The sequence below is a fragment of the Aureobasidium subglaciale genome, assembly GCF_000721755.1.
Source record: "Aureobasidium subglaciale EXF-2481 unplaced genomic scaffold scaffold_35, whole genome shotgun sequence".
In the NCBI taxonomy this organism is placed as follows: Eukaryota; Fungi; Ascomycota; class Dothideomycetes; order Dothideales; family Saccotheciaceae; genus Aureobasidium; species Aureobasidium subglaciale.
Window position 1 is genome coordinate 171,844 of NW_013566960.1, and position 20,544 is coordinate 192,387.

The 20,544-nt window shown below is 50.8% G+C and overlaps 7 protein-coding genes across 7 annotated transcripts; 5 read left to right on the forward strand and 2 right to left on the reverse strand.

Moving 5' to 3' along the window:
• Window positions 1-296: 296 nt before the first annotated feature.
• AUEXF2481DRAFT_33580 (uncharacterized protein) lies at window positions 297-800 on the forward strand (the record flags this gene model as incomplete). The annotated part of the gene is made up of 1 exon (XM_013483923.1): window positions 297-800. The coding sequence occupies one exon, from the start codon at window positions 297-299 to the stop codon at window positions 798-800; it is 504 nt and encodes a 167-aa protein (XP_013339377.1).
• An 83-nt stretch (window positions 801-883) lies between these two features.
• AUEXF2481DRAFT_9061 (uncharacterized protein) lies at window positions 884-1,778 on the reverse strand (the record flags this gene model as incomplete). The annotated part of the gene is made up of 4 exons (XM_013483911.1): window positions 884-1,053; window positions 1,109-1,268; window positions 1,316-1,666; window positions 1,722-1,778. 4 exons carry the CDS (start codon window positions 1,776-1,778, stop codon window positions 884-886), a joined length of 738 nt encoding a protein of 245 aa, XP_013339365.1.
• A 1,163-nt stretch (window positions 1,779-2,941) lies between these two features.
• On the reverse strand, window positions 2,942-8,528 carry AUEXF2481DRAFT_703142 (uncharacterized protein; the record flags this gene model as incomplete). The annotated part of the gene is made up of 2 exons (XM_013483979.1): window positions 2,942-7,178; window positions 7,221-8,528. The coding sequence occupies 2 exons, from the start codon at window positions 8,526-8,528 to the stop codon at window positions 3,159-3,161; spliced, it is 5,328 nt and encodes a 1,775-aa protein (XP_013339433.1). The 3' UTR covers window positions 2,942-3,158.
• A 201-nt stretch (window positions 8,529-8,729) lies between these two features.
• Window positions 8,730-11,065, forward strand: AUEXF2481DRAFT_44678 (uncharacterized protein). The gene has a single exon (XM_013483938.1). It carries the CDS (start codon window positions 8,815-8,817, stop codon window positions 10,843-10,845), a length of 2,031 nt encoding a protein of 676 aa, XP_013339392.1. The 5' UTR covers window positions 8,730-8,814; the 3' UTR covers window positions 10,846-11,065.
• A 1,258-nt stretch (window positions 11,066-12,323) lies between these two features.
• AUEXF2481DRAFT_9065 (uncharacterized protein) lies at window positions 12,324-15,158 on the forward strand (the record flags this gene model as incomplete). Its single annotated transcript, XM_013483912.1, has 2 exons — window positions 12,324-14,203; window positions 14,261-15,158. 2 exons carry the CDS (start codon window positions 12,324-12,326, stop codon window positions 15,156-15,158), a joined length of 2,778 nt encoding a protein of 925 aa, XP_013339366.1.
• Window positions 15,159-16,256: 1,098 nt separating this feature from the next.
• AUEXF2481DRAFT_70678 (uncharacterized protein) lies at window positions 16,257-17,202 on the forward strand (the record flags this gene model as incomplete). Its single annotated transcript, XM_013483954.1, has 3 exons — window positions 16,257-16,515; window positions 16,570-16,632; window positions 16,679-17,202. 3 exons carry the CDS (start codon window positions 16,257-16,259, stop codon window positions 17,200-17,202), a joined length of 846 nt encoding a protein of 281 aa, XP_013339408.1.
• A 1,027-nt stretch (window positions 17,203-18,229) lies between these two features.
• On the forward strand, window positions 18,230-20,341 carry AUEXF2481DRAFT_70703 (uncharacterized protein; the record flags this gene model as incomplete). Its single annotated transcript, XM_013483957.1, has 3 exons — window positions 18,230-18,333; window positions 18,496-19,298; window positions 19,380-20,341. The coding sequence occupies 3 exons, from the start codon at window positions 18,230-18,232 to the stop codon at window positions 20,339-20,341; spliced, it is 1,869 nt and encodes a 622-aa protein (XP_013339411.1).
• Between the last annotated feature and the right edge of the window lie 203 nt (window positions 20,342-20,544).

Here is a 20,544-nt window from a genome sequence, read left to right on the forward strand (position 1 = left end):
CAGCAAAGATCTGCCCCAGGTACAAGTCAGGGGAAGTCCGCGCCGCAGAACGCGTCGCCGTGTGAACATGAAGGGATCTCCAAGGCATGCAAATGGCCAAAGCTGACAAGCAAAAGAGCGCAAAACACTCTCCTTGGCACATGTCTCCTCACGTTTCGGCGGCTCGCGATGATCTCATACAGGGTCAAGAATTTTTTGTATTTTTCTTACGCTCCCATAACAACCAAGCCACAACATACACTATCTCTGGATTACCATTCTTCGTCGTGTAAAAAACACTTCAGCAATAAATGACAATGTCGGACCAGAACTCGCCCTCGCAGTCGCCCGTGCCGTCGCAATCCTCTTCTACCATCCCAAGCACGATTCCCACGCTTCGTCCTAAAAACCAGAAGCCTAGCTTCGCGCGCCCCGCAGCATCAGACCTCCAGTCTCGCCTCCAATCGTTCCTGCCCCAAATGGCTGCTGCAAACGCTGAGCTTGAGAAGCTCGCGAAGGAAGGTGGTCTTGAGGGTAAGAGACTCGAGGACGTAGGCGAGGGTGAAGAGTATGTTGAGATGGAATTGGGCCTAGGTGTCATGGAGGCAAAGAAGGAGGGAGAGGACAGTAGCGACGATAGCTCCGACGAGAGCTCGGACGAAAGCAGCGAGGACAGTAGCGAAGCCGACGACGACGAAGCGGACACCGAGGAGAAGAAGAAACAGAAAGAGAAGGAACAAAAGGAGAAGGACATTCTGGGCAGACTGATGGGACACAAGCAAGGCAGAGAGAAGGCTGCTGGTATTCAGGAAGTTGAGTGAAGTGCTAAGCTCGCTCTTCTACCAGCTACCGTCTCCATCCCGAGTCTGCCCGTGGGGAGCATCTCATTACTAGCAAGTAGGTCCTATGCTTGTGTCAAGCCCGCTTCCTCGACCTCCCTCACGACTTCTGGCTCCTTCTCTCCCTCGCCAGATCTCAATGACAGTGTCGCTCTCTGGACGACATGCGCACTGCTGGACGTTGACTTGTCGGTAAACACGAACTCTCTGATCTCGCAATTCTTCCATCCGGTGCCTGCCTTCAGTCAGCAAAAGGCCTGCTTCTCAAAGAGATTAAAGCTTCTACACACCCATACCAGCATTGAAGCCACCCCAATCCTCTGTCAAGGCATGCAAGAAACCTCCATGCGAGACCACAATTACGCTTTCCTCTTTGCGATTGTACAGCCATGAACGTAGCTTTGCAGCACGTTTCTGCACCGTCGCTCTGTCTGGAGCCCACTTGCCTTCCTGCAGCAGAATCAGCATTGTTGATCGCTCTCGATCTGGTCACTTACCTTGCTGTTCCAACCTTCCTCGACTGCTTCAAAGTCGACTTTCTCACTGGGCACGCCGATCTCTGCGTCCCAGAGTTCACCCTTGTGGACTTGTCTTTCCAACTCGTCTCTGTCGGTCCCGATATCGCAGGCAAATGCGTTCATCTCCTGAGCCATTGGCTGCAACAGGAACTTGACATCATCTCTGTGCAAAGCAGGTGCAAAAGCATGTACAGCAGTCTGAAGTGCTCTGCGAAGAGGCGAGGACACAATCAATGCAATAGAGTCGTGGTTGGAGAATGAGTAGCCAAGCTCGCGGCACTGTGACTTCCCGAGTTCGGTCAAGATAGCATCGGGGATACTGTCATCATGCTAGAATAACATTAATACCGCATTACATCAATTAAAAATCCGGTGGCAATTTTACCTGTGCATTATGTTCTCCTTGGGCGTGACGCACGAAGTAAAGTGTTTTCGGTGGCATAATTGCAACTTGATGAGGTGTCTGAACAACAATCACTTGTTCGACAAATTGTTTCACGAGTGATCAGGGTCGATGATGCACTCGAGTAGCAGTGTTCGGCAGAGCTGCCTTGTTGAGTCACCGCAGCTCGGCTTGGTTGCCCATTTGCTTCACTATTCAACTTCACTTGCTTCCACTAACAACACGCGTCATGCGAATTAATCACTCTGTGCGGCGCATTGTCTCTTGTGCAGATATATCATACAGAGTATACATTTACACAAGATCAAATCAGGCAACCACGGAAGGTAACCGGATCTCAGCATTTGATGTGCTCAATCATGCTCATACAGGAAAGACTCGCCGCGCTTGCTTGCTAACAGAGGAGTAGACACACGGCTCTAGGAGATGACAGCGAGCCTTTGGAAGACGAGAATAATGACACTCCTCGATACTGACACGTCACAACGTATCTTGTAATATAAACCGCCCTCGAGTGAGCATTTCTGCAAGTTACTGCCTGCTCTTCTCACACATTTGCACATCAAAACTTGAGCTGCTTCAGATTTCTTCATGATGTGCTTCGATGATTCTTGCATCCTTGATTCCACCGCGTCCACCAAAGACACTGCAGCCGAACCCATCAATCAGAAAGAAGGTACCATAAATGGACTGTCCACCAAGCCTACCATGGAGCCCCCAGAGTCCATCACGAACTCCTCAAACACTCCTGGTCCAGCTCCTCTTCCCTACCTCACCCTCTGGACACGGACACGCATCCAGCTACACGATTGGATGTCCGGCCGCTGGGGAAAACATCACATTGGCGGCCTCATCCTCATACTCATAATATCAACACACCTCTGCATCTTCCCCCACAACGACTCCTATAACCCACTTCTCGCTTGTCTCATACCCGATATCTGGCTCCCAACTTTCAGCATTAATCCTGCTGATAATCGTACATCACACTCTTGAGGAAAAAGCCAGAGGGCCACCAAATTCTTGATCCTTGCTTTTCCAGACAAAGAGGAGAGGGATACATATGCCTTTGCGCTGGGGTGCTGTGACTTGTGCGGCATTAATTCTGAATGCTGGGTGTGTGTTTGGGCTCCTTGCGTACATGGGTCGCTGCGTTTCTTGATGGCAATGTTGAGGGTGAGCAGGGAGGTGAGTGCTTCTGAGTGGATGCCGACCATGGTGAAAGATTGCAAGATGTAGGAAAAGGACAATAGAGCATACGCTCCACTCTCATGGAATCAAGTAGAGAAATAGTGTATTGGGAAGGGGGACAAAAAAAGGTATAAACAACTCCAAAAATGACGCAACTGAAGAAAGAAAGAAAAAAACGCCGTAATTTTGTCTAACAGCCATCAACAAGACTGTGCTAATGCAACACTTCTACTCGTCATCCTCATCCTCTCCATTCTGCATCTTCTCCACAAAAGCCTTTGCTCTAGCCTTGACAGCCTCAACATGCTTGGCATCCCCCTGCTCCTCTTCAAACTCCAACCATCTCTTGAACACAAACCTCGCTCTCCTCTTCTTCATCTTGCCATTGGCCATTCTCTCGAACAAAGCTCTCACTCTCTCCGCATCTTCTTTCTTGTCAGAAGCTTTGGAAAGGCTGCGTTCAAGATCACACCACATATCCCAGCCCTGTGTCCATTTCGTCCATTGTGTAAGCATGGATTCGAAGATTGTGCGAGCGCGCTCCGGGTCTCCTGTGCTGGTGCGGAACTCGAGAGCTGCGAATTTAGAAGTCAAGTTGCGGTGATCGTGGGAAGCTACTGATTGCAGTGCGCGAGGCAAAAGCGCACGAGCCTGATCAGCAGCATCTCTCTTTTCGAACAAGAAAGTCGCATAGTTTAACCACAAGTTGGGGTTGGGACGGAAAGATTTTGTAGAGGCCATTTGCTCAAAGATCTTTTCGGCGGCGCGGAAGTCGCCGGATGATGTGTAGATGGCGGCGAGCTTTTCGTGCATGGTGAAGGAATCTTGGACGGCGCAGGATTCTTTGAAGGTGGCTTCGACGGTGTCGGCGTCTCCGTAGGCGACTTCCAAGTTCAGGAGGGCGACCCAGATGTTTTGCTTTTCGTCTTGCTCGCGGAGGTGGATGGTACGCAGGGCGCGTTGGCCAATGTCGCGGGCCTTCTGTACTTCGGAGAGACCGAGTTGGAAAGCCATGTATTGGATCCAGAGGGATGAGTCCGAAGGAGAGGTGAGGAGAATACGTTCAAAGTCAGCCACAGATTGAGGGCCGTTGGCGTCGAGGTCGCCGGTCTGGTCGACTTGGATGGCAGCCTTGCGCTTACGCTTCTTGAGTGGTGCAGAGGCTTCTTCGGCGTCTGAGATGGCGCCGTCGTTGTCGAGGGCTGCAGCACCGCTCCAATCGAAGCCGGAGGTGGTCAAGCCACCGAGGATAGACTTGCGAGTGGCAGGCGCATCGTCTTCGCTCATCTCCGCGTCCTCGTCGCTCTCCATGTCTTGCACGTTGGACATGTCGACATCAACGCCATCGTCAGACTCTGAGGCATCATCCTCAAGGGCCACACCCTCACCGTCCGACTCATCGTCCTCATCCTCATCTTCCATATCCTCATCACCGTCAAGGTCCTTGAAGTATGAGGCCTTGAGACCGAAACTGATACGGCGCTTCTCGCGATCAATGTGCAAGACCTTGGCCTTGACGAGATCACCAGCATCGTAGAGCTTCTTAACGTCCTCGACGGCAGAGTCGGCGATCTGACTCTTGTGGCACAGACCACTGACCCGAGGAATAGTGTTGTCGACATCGATGAAGACACCAAAATCCTCGACCTTTCTAACCTTACCAGTGACAAATTGACCAACCTTGAGGTCGGCGAAAGAGTTGGCAGGAACATAGTCCTTGTCGACGTGAGACTGCTTCAAGCTCATCTGAACGTGGTTGAGAGTTGCGTCGACTTGCAGGATCTTTCCCTTGACGAGCTGATCAATTTCGACAGCTGACTTCCAGTCCTTGACGAACTGGTCTGACAAGTCAGAGACACGAACGAAGGCATCGACACGAGGACCAAGGTTGACGATGACACCCTTGTCGGTGACGGCCTTGACGAAACCACGAACAACATCGTTGACAACCAGCTGAGGGATGGCGGTGATCTGACGGTCCTCAACGGGTAGTGCGGAACTCAGGACCTTGGAAGGACGCATGCTGAGGTAGACACGCTTGTTGGGGAGATCGACGGCAGAGACGCAGACACGAACAATATCACCTCTGGTATGGGTAGTAGGGTTGGCCTCAGTAAAGTCGTCTGACAACTCGGTCAAGGTGACGATGCCAGAGACAGAGTCGCTGAGCTGGACAATGACGTTGCGCTCGCTAACCTTGGTGACCTTTCCTGCAAGAATTTGACCATCTGTAAGAGTCTTGAGGGTGACAGGAGCAGTTGAAGCAGCAGAAGCGGCAACGAGATCAAGACGGTTGATGGCAGCATCGACGCTCTTGACCTTGACACGGATAGCAGAGCCGACAGGGAAATTCTTGGAGATGTCCTGAAGGAGAGAGACATCGTCCGAAACATCGAGCAAGTCAATACGACCACGGACGTTGGGAGACAAGTTAGCCCACAAGCACTTGTCACCGATGTTGTTGACGTATGCGATCCAGGTAGAGTCGACCTCGACCTGGTCAAGAGTCAGGATATCAGACTCTGACTTCAGAGATGAGTTGGTCTTGGCGGTAAGCTCAAGAACAGGGACGCGAGAGTGGCGGTGTGTAATGGGTAGGAAGCGGTGGTTGCGAGCATCGTGGATACCGAGGACCTTGACGGGAATGACCTGCTTGGCCTTGAACTTTTGCAGGGGCTTCTTGCGATCCTTGATGTCCTCCCAGCTGTTGAAAACCTCAGAAACGTCGATGCGACCTTGGATATTGTCGGCGAGCAAAACGTTGAGCTGAGTGTCCTTGATTGAGACGATGCGTGCTTGGGTCTCTTTACCAAGAGTGAAATCGGTGAGCGAGGTAGAGACTCCATCGACAGGGTTAGTAACGGTGGTGGGTACAGCGGCTTGAGGCTTCTCCTCCTTCCTCTGCTCAGTACGGGTGGTCAACACAAAGCGCTTGGAGTCGTTGTTGACAGAGAGAATTCTAGTGGAGATGGACTGGTCCTTGCGCAGACCAAAGGCGGGCAAAGCGAGCTTCTCCTCTGTGATCTGAGTCTTGGGCATGAAACCGACAAGACCAGCAGCAAACTCGACAAACACACCATCAGGTGTAATGTTTCGTACGAAACCGCTGACCTCCTGACCTTGTGACAGACTCTTGAACTGGTTGACAAGAGTCTTTGAGTGGGCGGCCTTGACCAAGCTAGGCTTGTTACTCAGGATAACCAAATGTCTTCTGTCTAGCTTTTCCAAGACAACAAGCTCGTTGAGCTTTTGGCCGACTCTGATCTGCTTCAAGGTTGACTTGTTCTTTGCGTCTGATCCGTCGGTAAGGTGTGCCAGACGAAGCGTTCCCTTGAGGTTTGAGCCTTCCAGATCAAGCATGACGCTCTCACCGGTGACCTCGGTTACAGAAGCATTGATGAGTTGGGCTTCCTTCAGGTCGGTCCAGGCAGACTCCTCGTCCTTGCCGAAAGCAGAGGCGTCCTTGCAGGAGACCTTGAGCTCGTTGGCCTCAGCGTCGACAGAGATGGCATGAACCATGACAGTTTGCCCTTGTCTGAAGTGCTGAGAGGGATCTGCAATGTATGCTTCGCTCATCTCGGCAACGGGGAGCCATGCTCTGATTCTGCCGTAGAATTGGACAACTGCACCGTTGGGCTTGATATTGATGATGGTACCGGGGGCTTCGTCTCCAACGTTGATGTCTTCGTATGCTTTCCAGATCTTGGCATCAGCATTGACGAGAGTCTTCTTCAGAGTCAAACGAATTTGATTTCTCTCGGGGTCCACTGTGAGGACCCGGGCAGTGACGGGGAAGCCCTCTCTGAACTTCTTTTCGGGATGTTGCAGCTTTACGTCGGCCATGTGTGATTCGGGAACCAGACCGTCAATACCATCAGCAAGCTGAACAAGGACACCAGTGATACCCTTGGCTCCCAAGATAATCTTCATGACGGTAGCCTTGACAACTTGACCGACTTCAACATCTTCGATACGAAGGAAGGGTTGGTCCAAAATCTTCTGCTCAAGAGATACGTTGTAGACACCATCGACGGGATTGAAGCCAAGGACTCTGGCGCGGTGGGTAGATTCGAGCTTGTATTGGCCAATGGTTTCGTTGAGATTATCAACCTTCTTGTCGGAGATTCTGGAAATGTGAGCGAAACCAGGATTCGAAGAGCCTGTGAGCTTGAAGAACAGACCCATGGCAGGCTCAACGTGGACAACCTGAGCATCTTCAACGATCGAGGAGGCACCGATCTTATCGGCCTTCTTCTCGCTACCAAGAGCGAAAGCCTTCAAAGACTTGACGTGATCGAGGAAGGAGATGCCGATCTTCTTGGAGTCGTTTGAGTGGAAAGTGCAGATGACACGAGCCTTGACCTTTGAACCAATCTTGTACTTCTTTGACACATCGTCTACGCGGGCACCAGCACCAGAGTGGATGACATCGGCGGTTGCATCGAGCATACCCATAACCTTTGTAGCGATACCTCCGCGGCTTGATTCGGTAACCAGAACCTCAACAGCAGTACCAGGCAGGAAAGCATCGATGGTAGGAGCATCCGACAGACAGTGCTTTGTGATGTCTCCCATCTTTGTAAAATCAGGAGCCAACTTGATGACCTTGTTATCCGAAGCCTTGCCAGTGACAACACAAAGCATAACCTGACCCTCGTGCATCTTCGAGATGTCGAAAACCTTTCCTAGCTCTTTCTTGGACACGAAGCCTCTGACAGACTCGTCGTCCAGGCCCAGATCCATGACCAGACCGTGGTCTTCAATACTGCGAACCGAGGCCTGCAGGGTCGAGTGAACAGGAAGATTTGAGGTCGAGAGACCAAGGTTTGCTTGTTTCGGGTCGACCGACAGTTCGATTCTCTTCTTTGATTTGCGGGTTCCGTTGGCGGCTGTCTCATCGGCGGTCGAGGTGACGATGGCTCGGAGCCACTGTCCAACGTGGAATAGCGACTTCAGGTCGAGGTCATCGTCGTCTTCGTCTTCGCTCTCGTCCTTGACATCCTCGTCGGCCTGGGCCAGCAGAGCCTCAATCTTTTGGTTAACCCTGTCCGAGATTGCCGTCAAGGGGATAAATCCTGTGAGGTTGTTGGGTAGAGCGAGAGCAACGTCGCGGGATGTGATGTCGGTGACTTGACCGAGTACGAGAGTGCCTACAGCCAGGTTCTTGTAGCTCAGACCGTGGATCTTGATCTGAGGCTTGTCGTCTTCTGCAGCTTTAGCAGCTCTCTTGTCGGCCTTTGTCTTTCTCTTCTTCTTGGGTGCGGCTCCACCTTCGGCACCACCGGCAGCATCCTCATTCTCGCTGTCTGAATAGTCGTCGGACTTTTGCTTCTTGCCTCCGGATTGCTCGAAAAGGACGTCGCGTTCGGCCTGGATCTTGATCTGCTTGTGTTCCAGAGGGGTCAAGACGCTCGCACCACCACGAGGAAAAGCGCGCTCTTCTTGCGACAAGATCGAGGCCTTGACTGGGTTTCGGTCGCCCTGTTCCTTAGACTCTGTGGGTTGCCTCTTTTTCACAGGGGCATCCGCTGTGCTATCAGCCTTGGAGCGCTTCACATCGCGCTCCTCGGTCTGAGCCTTTCGTTTAATGGGAGCCATGGCGATATATTCGACCACGGAAATAATGTACAGAGTTGAATTTATCTCGCCTTCCCAAAAAATCTGGAGCTTCCGGAAAACTTGTCGGCCTTGGCGGAAGCCAAACGCCGACAATTCCGCTGGCCGAACGTCGACGCGCTAGTTAGATTGAATTGCAGCACGCAACACGAACTTTGCCCGTCAACGCGTCCAAGTTCGTGACGCGGTCCTTTGCACCTTCCCGCCAACTGCTCAATCAATTGTGTTGCCACATTTGCTCCAGTATTGTTATCGCTGTTGCTACATCATGTCCGGTCTGGATATGCTGCCTTCGTCTCAATGCAGTAGTCTACCAACCTCCCCCACTGCCGCATCTTCCTCGCTTGCCGCCAGCAATAAACCCAAAGGGCAACCTTCCATCACACCTCGACGCTTTACGAGGTTCTTCACACCCGTCACAACACGTTCATCCACAACCTCAAAGTCGTCCAAGAGACTCAAGGATGTCACCAAGAATGCAGTCAACCAAGTCAAGTTCGGTGGCTTCCACGATGTCCCTCAATTCGAGACGCCACGCAAGAAGAGGAAGGTGCTACCCACTCCAGAAAGTTCTCCTGTCCAACCTCTTGACTCCTCACCCTTGAGGCCGCTCAACTACCACTACCACGTTCCGTCCAACCTTTCTCACCACCGTGACTTCGACTATGATGCTTCGGACATTGAGGAAGAGGATGAAGAAGAGGAGGAAGAGGAAGAGAAGCATTTCCCGGAACTCATCACACGCCTACCGAATGTCGGAACAAGTAGTCGCATCCTGCAACGGAGCTTTGGTGGTGGTAGAGCCATCAATCGTGGCAGGATCAACGACCACTGTGTGCCTGATTGGCATGCCCAGACAGCCGACTTTTACAGCCGCCCTGAGGACTGCTATAGCTATCGTGGTGACGCTCTGCCGTTCTGTGTGACTCGTTGCAACACCAACTCTCTTGTTGCTATTGGCGACGAGGAAGGCGGTGTTAGGCTGATAGACTCGGCCTACACAGACAACTCCTTCTTCCAGCACCATGTCAGCTTCAAGCCTCACCACAACGCCATCATGGACATGGCCTTCTCCTCTGACGACTACTCTTTCGCCACTGGCTCGGGTGATCAGACTGCTCGTATCGTCGATATGCACACCCAGCAGACGCGCTACGTCATGAAGGCTCACAAGTCATCCGTGAAACAGGTTCGCTTCCAGCCTGGAAACGACAGCATTGTCGCCACCTCTAGCCGCGATGGTAGTGTCATGATCTGGGACCTACGCTGTCGCGGCCAGGATGCTCCCGTTGCAGACTTTGTCGTCAACTTCGAATCTAGCAATGGCATGGCGAACGCTGCTCAAGCTCAGAACAATGTCACTTATGCCTCCTGCGTCAATAGTATGCGCGATGCACATGGCCTGCAGCATGACCGTTCTGACGTTTCCATTACCGCACTTTCATTCCTTCCAAACTCACGCTCTCACCTACTGCTAACTGCGACTGAAGCAAACGCTAGCATCAAGCTATGGGACCTGCGAGGCAAATACACGTCTCGTCGTGGAGGTCCTTCACGCGACAGCTCGGTCCCTGTTTCCAGCACCCGCGAGCCAGAAGCCCATATTAAGCACCGCCAGTTCGGCATTAGTAGTCTGTCCTTGAGTGGTGATGGTAGCCGCTTCTACGCCCTATGCCGCGACAGCACTGTTTACGCTTACTCCACCAACCATCTCATTCTGGGCTCTGCTCCCGAGCTTGATGTTTCGATCAACACACAAGCTTCAAAGTGGTTCCGACCCCGACAAGGACTTGCCGGTATTGGTCCTCTGTACGGATTCCGTCACCCCATGTTCAAATCTACATCGTTCTACGTAAAGTCTGCCTTACGACCCGCCACATCAGCCCACCCAGAGATGCTTGCTGTTGGTAGCCGCGAAGGCTGTGCTGTCTTGTTCCCTACAGACGAGTCTCTCTTGCAAAAGAAGAAACCCAAGCAAACAAACTCGGGTTGCTCTACCCCTATTAGCGATCGTGAAGAGACGTCCGGTCTCCGCTCCCGCAAGTACCAAGACACATCGCTGCCTATATACACTCAAGGCACCGCACTCATCAGGGCTCATGGTACGTCCGAGGTCACAAGCTTGACATGGAGCACCGAAGGAGAGCTGGTCACTCTTGGGGACAATTTCAGTGCAAGATGCTGGAGAGAAAAGGACCGCAACGCCGCGAAAGACATGCGGATCTGCGGTGAAGGTCAAGGCGCTCGCTGGGGTTGGGGATGGGCTGACGTTGAGGGATATGATGAGGAGGAAGGATGATGCGACACTTGTGTACTCGCATCAACACGATGAAGATGCGAGGGGCGGCTGTTCGATGGTGGACTGTTATGACTTGCTTTTTTTGTTTGCTCCGTTTTGAACAAGAATATACCCACAGCCTCTATGGCGTAGCGCAGCAATTGAGATGGCTCTTCTCTTGCTTTTGTACTTTAGAAATGTTAGACAGCTAATAAAGAATGACATGGTTCTTACACCAAAACGTTGTTTTTGCATCATCATCTTCCAGATGTGTCGTGGATCCCAATCCTTGGCTTGCATAATTATGCAATGCTATGCGGCCCCTCAAGCCAGGGTGCGCCTCTCAACTAGTGTCCGCAGCAATAAAATGAGCGCCAACGACGCAACTTCTATCTTGCGTGCCTTATAGTATAGCCAAAACTACGATGATACCTTGAAGGTCATATCAAGAACTTGACAAATTCATTAGTGTCGTCTGGGATCGATAACAGTCGAATTAGTGCGCTCATAGTTAATCATTCACTAATTCAGAATGGTTCCGTGTGGTCTCTTACCAATGTCTCGAGTAAAAGTCGTGAATTTGGTATGTTACTTGGATAATATCGGATTACTGCAGATTTAAGTAGATTCCATTATTATGCCTCTATGTCGAGTTTTGTTTGACAGAACTTGAGGTTGTGTCGTTGCCGTATTGTTCCGGACAAGCATGAGCCCATTGGCAACGTCCAAGTCTCGTTGGCAACCAATGCGGAGCGACTCGATTCGTTGCGTTTGGTAGCCGAGATGAACCCCCTGGTGGAGTCAGCTGAAAGAGTACTTGAATCTATAGTAAACGTCGACGATGAGATCCTGCAGGATTGCAAGTGCAGAAGTCTCGTATGTGTGGAAAGGCTCACGGCGAGCTGAAAGCCGTTGGGAGCTGAAAGCCAACCGGCGGCCAAGTGAATCCCAGTTGTAGTTAAAATTGATGACTTCCTCCTTGCCCTTACCACAGCACCGTCACCACTGCGAGCTCGCAAATTACATCGCCGTCATCTGATTTAGAGATAGAGAGACGCCCCAAACAATAATTGACCGAGTCGGGTAGACGATCCACGTCCTTATTAGACACCAATGCCCTTGTATAGTACCAGCGGAAGGAACCCCGCTCATCAAGATGGCATCTGATCTGAAACCATTGTCTCGGCCGTCGTACCTGTATAGATGATGCTAAGGAGGACGTTACCGCACGACCGCTGTCATGCACTGCGCAAGAGGATGCTGCACTAGGCTCCCGATGGGTAAAACGACCAAGTCGAAAGGAGTCATGGCTCGAGCCTCGGTGTGACGGTTGTATGCTGAAAGAAACCAGAAAACGGCGGTCTTGAATCCTTCGCGGGCACTCCGACTCAGACTACGATGTACGACGATCATAGATATCAGTTCCAGTGCCTTATAAAATATCTATTTCTCACTCCATCTCTGCTTGATCTGGCATATCGATTGCTTCCATAGGCAAGATGCTGGTCCCTTCTGGATTAACTATGGTCTCACTCTTGACAGTTGCGTCAGCACTGGCTTCCAATAGCACTGTTCATACTGTCACTGTCACTCAAACGTTCTGGTCAACCATTGTGTCTACACCTTCGTGCCCTGCACCCACCACTGTCACTTTGTGCAACCCTCTAAGCACTGCCTCAACTTCAACCATCGCTGGAAATGCAAACATCATCTACCAGACACTGTCCGAATGTCATGCTGGGCAGGTCATCACCATCGGTAGCGAGGTCACCACTCTTGCACAGGCCACCACTTGGACTGTAGAGAAAACCATTAGCGATCTTGTCTTTATCCCGGACTTCGCTACTGATATTGACTATAGTGCAGTTGCGACCGTCACGAACATCATCCATCCTTCATCTATGACCGGCATGAGCGGTCAAGTGGTTGTTTGCCGGACCGGAACTACAACTGTCGGTAGCGATCATGTCGTTCTTACCGACTGTCCCTGCACGGTGCAGTCGACTGTCCTCAGCTTGACTGCGACTGGTCTAGGAGCTGTACCAACGGCCCTGGTACCTTCGACCAACTACATTGTCAAGATAATCTATGTCTATGTAATTGAAACCATCGTGGAACAGATCTCTACAACCATGACGGCGACAGCTACCAGTATCCTTACGACGATACAGACAGGAACTGCGACGGATACATCCACGACCACGACTACGCGTGCTCCTCGGCCTACGATAGTGTCGGTGGACAGTGTTACCTTCCTGCTGGAGTACGACACATCATACGAGGGAGCCGGCATTGGCAATCTACGGAAACGCCAGGCCAGTATTTTGCCTGGTATCTCTGTGGAGCTCAACGCATGTCTGGCCCAATGTGCTCAGCAAGCGGAGTGCGTAGCTGCCTCTCTGGACGAGAATACTTCTTCATGTAGCCCTCTGGTTCGGTTTAACGCACTGAGCCGAAGGAATGCTGATGGCAATGTTTTCGCCATTGTCATCTTTAGACCATCAGCGTCGACAGGCCCTCCAGCCTCTACAAGTTCCTCAAACTCTGCAATGCTTCCAGGCTCGACTGATCGCGCAGAGTCTTCAGCGTCGACAAGGTCGCTAGTATCGATCAGTTCGGGAGTATTCACTGTTTCGAGTGTCAGCACAACTTCGACCAACCCGACATACAGTGGCACAACAGGCTCCAATCCTATCTCAGGATCGAGCAGTAGAAGCAGCTCGAGCAGTGCTCTGTATCCGATATCCAATTCCTCGTTGCTTTCGACGACCTCCGAATCAAGCTACCGATCCAACTCAAGTCTCTCCGTCCCTGTGTTCGCTTCGTCGAACGTACTCACGAGGTCGACTTCGATATCCAGTTCAAGGGCAAATTCGACTTCAACTTCAAGTCCGGATCCGAGCACCCTTCCGTCCATAATGAGCAGTACGTCTAGCCTGAGCACACTTGGCAATGCTACTTCCATCTCCACCACTCTCAGTCCAGGTACGACTTCGGTCAACTCCATCAACTCCACATTCAACAGTACATTCAGCTTGGGCAGCACATCATCTGTGGCCAACTCTTCAGCAGTCTCTACAACTTCAACATCATCCAGAACTAGTTCATCTGTTGCTCCATTTGACGGCTGTGCAGTCGCAAGCAATATCGCCGGATATGCGCCTGCCATGTCCTACTGTTCCTCGGTATATCCTCTGACTGCAACTACCACCTTTTTTGGTGTTACAACCATAGAGATCATCACGACGTCTGCTCCTGCGACAACACTCCTCAGCAATATCACTCTGACTACAGAAACGGCTGTGCAGACGAATGAGGCGACAATCACCAAGATATCCTACTTCCCAACCGAGCTCACAGTCACAGAAACTACCACAACGTAAGCCCGTTCTCACTGCGACCGGTCATGACGTCAATTACTAATCCTGTGCCCTAGAACCAGAACTCTAACCGATAGTACAGTATTTGTACGGAAGAGGCAAACGACGGCTACAGTCCAAGCCAGCATGTTTACCAGCATCTTGAATCGACCATCTTCTGATGTCGCAAACGTGTGCTCTTGTCTGCAAACACCAACGATCACTACAGTTACCAATACGCAGACGGCATTGAGCACAACAACCATTACACCGATCGTCAGTGGCAACTATACGATCACGCCTCCAATCGCGACTGTGCAAACCACCGAAACAATCACAGATATCATCAGCGTAACCACAATCACCGCGACAACAACAAGTACCGAGGTTGTAACAGCGACTGCCACACAGACTACCGCTTCAGGTTGTTCTGTTTCACCAGCGGCTGCAGTACGAGAATCCGTGGTCACGCTCACTTCGACGTATGCCAACACGTATACTGAGATCTTCACTACCACAATATCATCTACACAGACGGTTACAACCTGCACACCGAGTGCATTTCCCGCAGGTCGATGTCTGGAGGGTGTTTACACTCTAGGCACAAAATACTACAATCAATTATGTGGTAGCTCACTGGCTGGTGGTGCCACTGTTCTTGTACTACCTGCGGCTCAAATCGCCTATTGCAATCAGTATTGCAGTGTTTACTCCACACTATGTAGTGGATACAACTACAACACTGCTGCCAGAGTCTGTACCTTCCTCTCAGGGTCGGCTTTGTTACCTTCTCCTGCTGTTGCTTACCAGGCTGCTGTGGCCTACACAACGAACCCCTGTGTGGCCACTTCCACCGCTATTGAGGTCCAGTACTCTACTCAGATCTCCTCGAGTGATGTAACCTCGGTGTATGAAAGTACCATTACACTCTCGACATCTGAATCGCCTTGTGCGTCGAGTCCTGTAGTCACCTGACGGACATGGAACTTCGTTGTTTAATCCTGAGCCACCTTGGTCGGACAATTAATCGAGAACACATATTTGATGAGTTCACGAATTCCATCCGGCCTTATGCCGAGTTCCATAGTGATCCCAGAATCAAAGTTACTTCAGAACTCCAAACGAGATACCATGTGATTCCAAAAACGTAGAAATTCATATGGTTGAAGGGATCAAAAGGTTCAGAAGATGTTGTTGTACTTGATGAAGTGAACTGATGGCAACTGAGCTAGAAGCAGGTGGGACGGTTCGCGCCTTCCAATGGGCCAGCCCAGTCACGCTCGACTTTGAGGTCATGTCGTCGCCGAATTGTTCCAGACAGGGCTTCAGCTCGTTGGCAACAGCACGTGCTCTGTTGTCAAAACGTGTTTAGAGCCCAGCTTACCGACCACTTGTTTTCGTGTAATATTTTATTGACAACGATGCTACGAGTCCATCCTTCCTGCTACATATCATTCCGCGATTTAATCACGTCAGTCCATTTGTTGTCGACGCCTCGATTCTCACGAGAATGACGCGCCTCGAAGCATACCTGTTACAAGTAGTCAAGCGTCGTAAGCCGTGCAGAAGGCTCCCGCGACCATAAGACCATTCCACCGACATCACGAGGCAAAGACCCTAGAGGCGCGTCTCAGCCGAGTCTCCAAAAACCCGTACAGAGGCGACTGTGACACCGCCGAGCATCTATACCAGTCTCGAGGGTCATCATTCCTCTTCATCTGGCTAGCAACGCCTCCATACCAAGGCGCAACGGTCTTGGCTTTACGTTATGGCATCCCCGTTCCGCCTCCAGAACAATGATGACGTTCCTGGGAAACTTAGAAGTTAGAAATCACCTCGATGGTCATGTAAGTCAATAAAGAGACCCTGCGGCTCTTGCGTCTCTCCAGCATTCTCATGTCGTACTTCTTCACCCATTGCGCCATTCGTGCTCGTTCTCAATCATCTTCACCTCTTTTCCACCAGATTCGCAACTACGCTGTTGCCAGAACGCATCTCAGCTCACCTACACAAGCATATACGAAGTGCTTCACGCGTCATCAGACTAGACCATTCACAAATTCAGTCAGAACCATGCACGACAATTTCTCAGGCTCTGAGAGACCAAACAAAGTTCGCATGCTGGTTCTTGAGACAGACGAGCCGCATCCAGACACGATCGAAGAGAAGGGAACATTTGGAGAGGTCTTTGACAGGTTGTTCAAGACAGCAGGTGACAACCATGACCCGCCGCTTGGCATCGAGACGGCTATGAAGTTCGTTGTAGAGTCAAAAGGCGGAAGAGTACCTTCAGTGGATGAACTGGATGATGTCCATGCAATCTTGATCACAGGTAGCGTCGTCCACATGTCCAACTCCCATCAACAAGAGCGCTGACACCACACAGGCAGCATGTTCGACGCACATGGCGACGATGAATGGATCCAGAAGCTCATCAAATTGCTGCAAGGTAAGAGAATATGCATACTTCTACAGGGCTCAGCTGATGTGAAAAGACCTATGGGTACATCGTCCCGACATTCGCTTCTCAGGAGTCTGCTTTGGCCATCAAGTTCTCTGCCGCATGCTTGGAGCCAAGGTTGACACAGTGCCCGGTGGGGACTGGGAGCTTTCGCACACCCACATCGACCTCAGCGACATTGGCCAAAAACTATTCAGAACAAAGGATTCACAGCTACGACTACATCAAATGCATCAGGATCATGTTGTAGAGCCGCCATCTTCCAAAACAACGGATCTCCTCAAGGAAGATCAGAAAGTCCATGTCTGGGGTAGCTCGGAGCATACGGCTGTGCAAGGCATTTACGTCAAGGATCGTCTATTCACTAGCCAAGGTCACCTTGGCTTTGATGAAGACATGGTCAAACGACAGATTAATATGCGAATTGAGAGCGGCAGTCTCAAGGACTTGGACCATGCCGATGCCGCGAAAGAGACCGCTGACATGGAACATGATGGCGAAGCTGTCGCTGGCTCAATTCTGCGTCTCTTCCATGGCGAAGACAATGACATCCCTTGATTGCTCGTACAACAAAGGGGCAAATGCGACGAACGCGATTGAAACACAGCAAACGCAAGCTACGCGTGGACATTCTCTTCCTCTCTTTTCGAGCGTGCCTTCAGTATCTAAGCATCATGAAATCCAAAGTTCCATCTCGAATACAGGATTTTGCCACATTCGGCATTTCACAATGGAGTCCTTCAGCTGCAAGCGCTCACCTGGTCGACTGCACAGCAGTAAAAGACTCCTTAAGTGTTGTAAATCACTGACGCATGTGGTAAAATACCAAGCCAGGTGGTCGAGTTGACTTTTGGCCCGGCTGCGCAAGACCCAGCGCACGCCCAAACGTGACACCGCAACCCGGCCCACGACTCATTATTCAAACACCTCGACCAACGCAAGCGTGGGTATTGGCGACACTTATCTTAGATTTTAATCTACTTTTCGGTGTTTCTCCACAACTTTCCAGTCGTGAGGCAGAAGTCGCGATCTTTCTGAGAACAGACCAATTAGCTGCCTACAGGTAGCGCGACCCAATTAGGCAACCACTGCTGATCCAGACACCGCGACCCAATAAGGATTCGCCAACATTTGCTCTTGCATGCTCGTCAGTAAGACCTATAAGTCAAGGCGAGGTCTCCATCTTCTCTCAATTTGTTACTTCCTTTTCCACTCTCACTCCTCAGTGGTCTTCTGAGCACATCTCCTTCACCACTTCAATACTTCTTCCTTTTCCTCTTCCTCTCACTCACAACACTTCCAAATAATTACATCATTGCGTCATAGCACCATGGCGCCTTCACGTCTTAATGATGGGCTCGACACCCCAGAGCATGCGCCTGAGGTCAAGAGCCAGCCAGACACAACCACTGCTACAGATAATACTACCAATGGCACGAAAAGCGATATAAACCAGCATACCGAGAAGAGCAACAACGACACAAACGGCGCCGAGAGTGAAACAACAGATGAAGTTCAAAATGAAGCTAAGAGCGACAAGACCAACGATGTTGACCCCAAGAAGCAGGTCGATGCTACCGAGCCTATGAAAGCTGAGCTGAAGCATCTCGACCGCAAGTACAGTGAAAAGCATCAGTGGTACTACGCCGAGACCGTTGAGGACAAGGCTGTTCCTGATCAAGTTGACTGGTAAGTGATCCATAAATTCGATTCAGGGACGATTTGAAGCTGTCAACAAGCACAATGCTCTCGAGAATAGATGCTGAATCTCCTGGTCTCATTGTGCTTATTGGCAGCTTACAACGTCAAGATCAATACCTAAAAGATGAGCGACAACTTACACTACACCAGGTGGACCAAGTATGCCCTTTGTGTCACACGACACATGTCCGAAGATGGCAAGAAGGTACAGAAAGTCGTGGTTCAGATCAACTCACAACATCTCAAGGATCTGCTCAAGAAGGCTGTCGGCTCATACCCTGGGGTTAGTCTCGACACAAAGGACATCGCATTGACACAACCTTGCCGACTTCTTTACCACTACCTCGATGAGATCAAGGAACACGGTGAGAAGTTTGAAGCAGGCTCTGAGGCTGCAGAACACTACAATGTCCTCCTCAATCATATCCAGGAAGAGTTTGGAGAGACCATCCAGGAGGCACGTAATCTCCGCGAACAAAAGGTCATGAGTTACCAGCACCTCTGGACTGTCTTCAAGCCACAGACTATCGCCTTCGCGCGCGAGCTCGGTCAGATACAGGCTTATCGTGTGGTTGACAGCACATATGTCTGTGGCATGCAACCCGGTCTGCTCACCAATCTCCAACATGTAGACTTTGACGGCAAGCGTTTCGGTTACCGCACCGCGAGCATCAAAATCCCTCCCTACTTGGGTGATGTCGCAATTAAAAGCCTCGACGTTGTCCCTCGTCCCTTCTTTCCTCATATACAGGAGACCGAGAAACGTCTGATTGCACGCGGCCGCCATTTCGAGGGCTTTGCTGGCATTCATTTCGCCGAGCATGCTGCTGTTGCGCTGGAGCACGTCTACAACAACTATAGTGGTGGATACGACATCAATCGCGTCCATATCAGCGAGCGCGTTGTAATAGATTGCGCTACTCACCACCGTCTCAACCCGGGCCTCGCCAAAAGTGTTGCTGCATTCGAGAAACAGTCCATCGTATTTGACACCAGAAACCAAGAAGATGATGAGGATGAGGACGAGGATGAAGACGAATACGACTCTGATCCTTTCTACACTGATAGAGACGAGGACGAATGCGACAATAACAGAAAAGACAAGGAGCTCATACCAACCACAAAACTGGACTTCGCACCCTTGACAGACGAACAATGTCTCCTCGCCTCCGCCCTCGTACACGGCTTCTCCTTTACCCACAAAAAATGGATCGACATGTTCATCGACGAACTCCACCCTGTAGAATGGAACGACGAATGTTTCTCCCAGCTCGTGCTCCCTACGCGCGAGAAACGAATGGTTCAAGCCCTCGTCACAGAACACATTGCCCAAAAAGCAGAATTCGACGACATCATCAAAGGAAAAGGCAAAGGACTCGTCTTGGTCCTCCACGGTCCTCCTGGAGTAGGCAAGACATTGACCGCAGAATGTGTAGCCGAACGCTGCAAAAGACCTCTCTACGTCGTGTCTTCTGGCGATCTGGGCACAGAGCCTGATACCCTCAACGAAAGGCTAGAGCAAATCTTGGACATGGCAAGCACATGGCGCGCAGTACTTCTCATCGATGAAGCAGATGTATTTCTCGAAGCCCGCAGCTTGCATGATATGCACAGAAATGCTTTGGTCTCCATCTTCTTGCGTGTGCTGGAATACTATCAGGGTATTCTCTTCCTAACCTCCAATCGTGTCTCCACCTTTGACGATGCGTTTAAATCTCGCATCCACATTCCCTTGAAATACGGCGCCCTGGACACATCGTCTCGCAAACAGATCTGGAAGAATTTCTTGACAAAATCTGGACAAGGATGTTGTGATGAAGACACACTTGAAAAGTTGGCGGAATGGGAGTTGAACGGTCGTCAAATCAAGGGCATCGTGAGGACTGGAGCTAGTCTTGCGAGATTTGACAACAAGGATTTGGATCTTGAGACGCTGGAGCAGGTTATTGGGATTCAAATGGATTTTGAACGGGATTTGGTCGGAGACGGCAAGTGAGAATGAAGCCTTTGGGAGACCTTTTGGCATGAGACGGAGAGAGAGAGGGAGGCTACTATCGGCTTCTTGACTTTCACTTGAGCATATCCCAGAGCTAGAACATTGGCATAAATCAATTCCCTTATGAGAGCTGGCATAAGTTGGCTCAGCACGTCTCATAGAGTATGGAAAATTTGACATCTTGCATTCCATACACTGCTGCA

Bases quoted from the DNA above. Each gene is read 5' to 3' on its own strand.
- AUEXF2481DRAFT_44678 (XM_013483938.1), top strand. From the start codon at position 8,815: ATGTCCGGTCTGGATATGCTGCCTTCGTCTCAATGCAGTAGTCTACCA.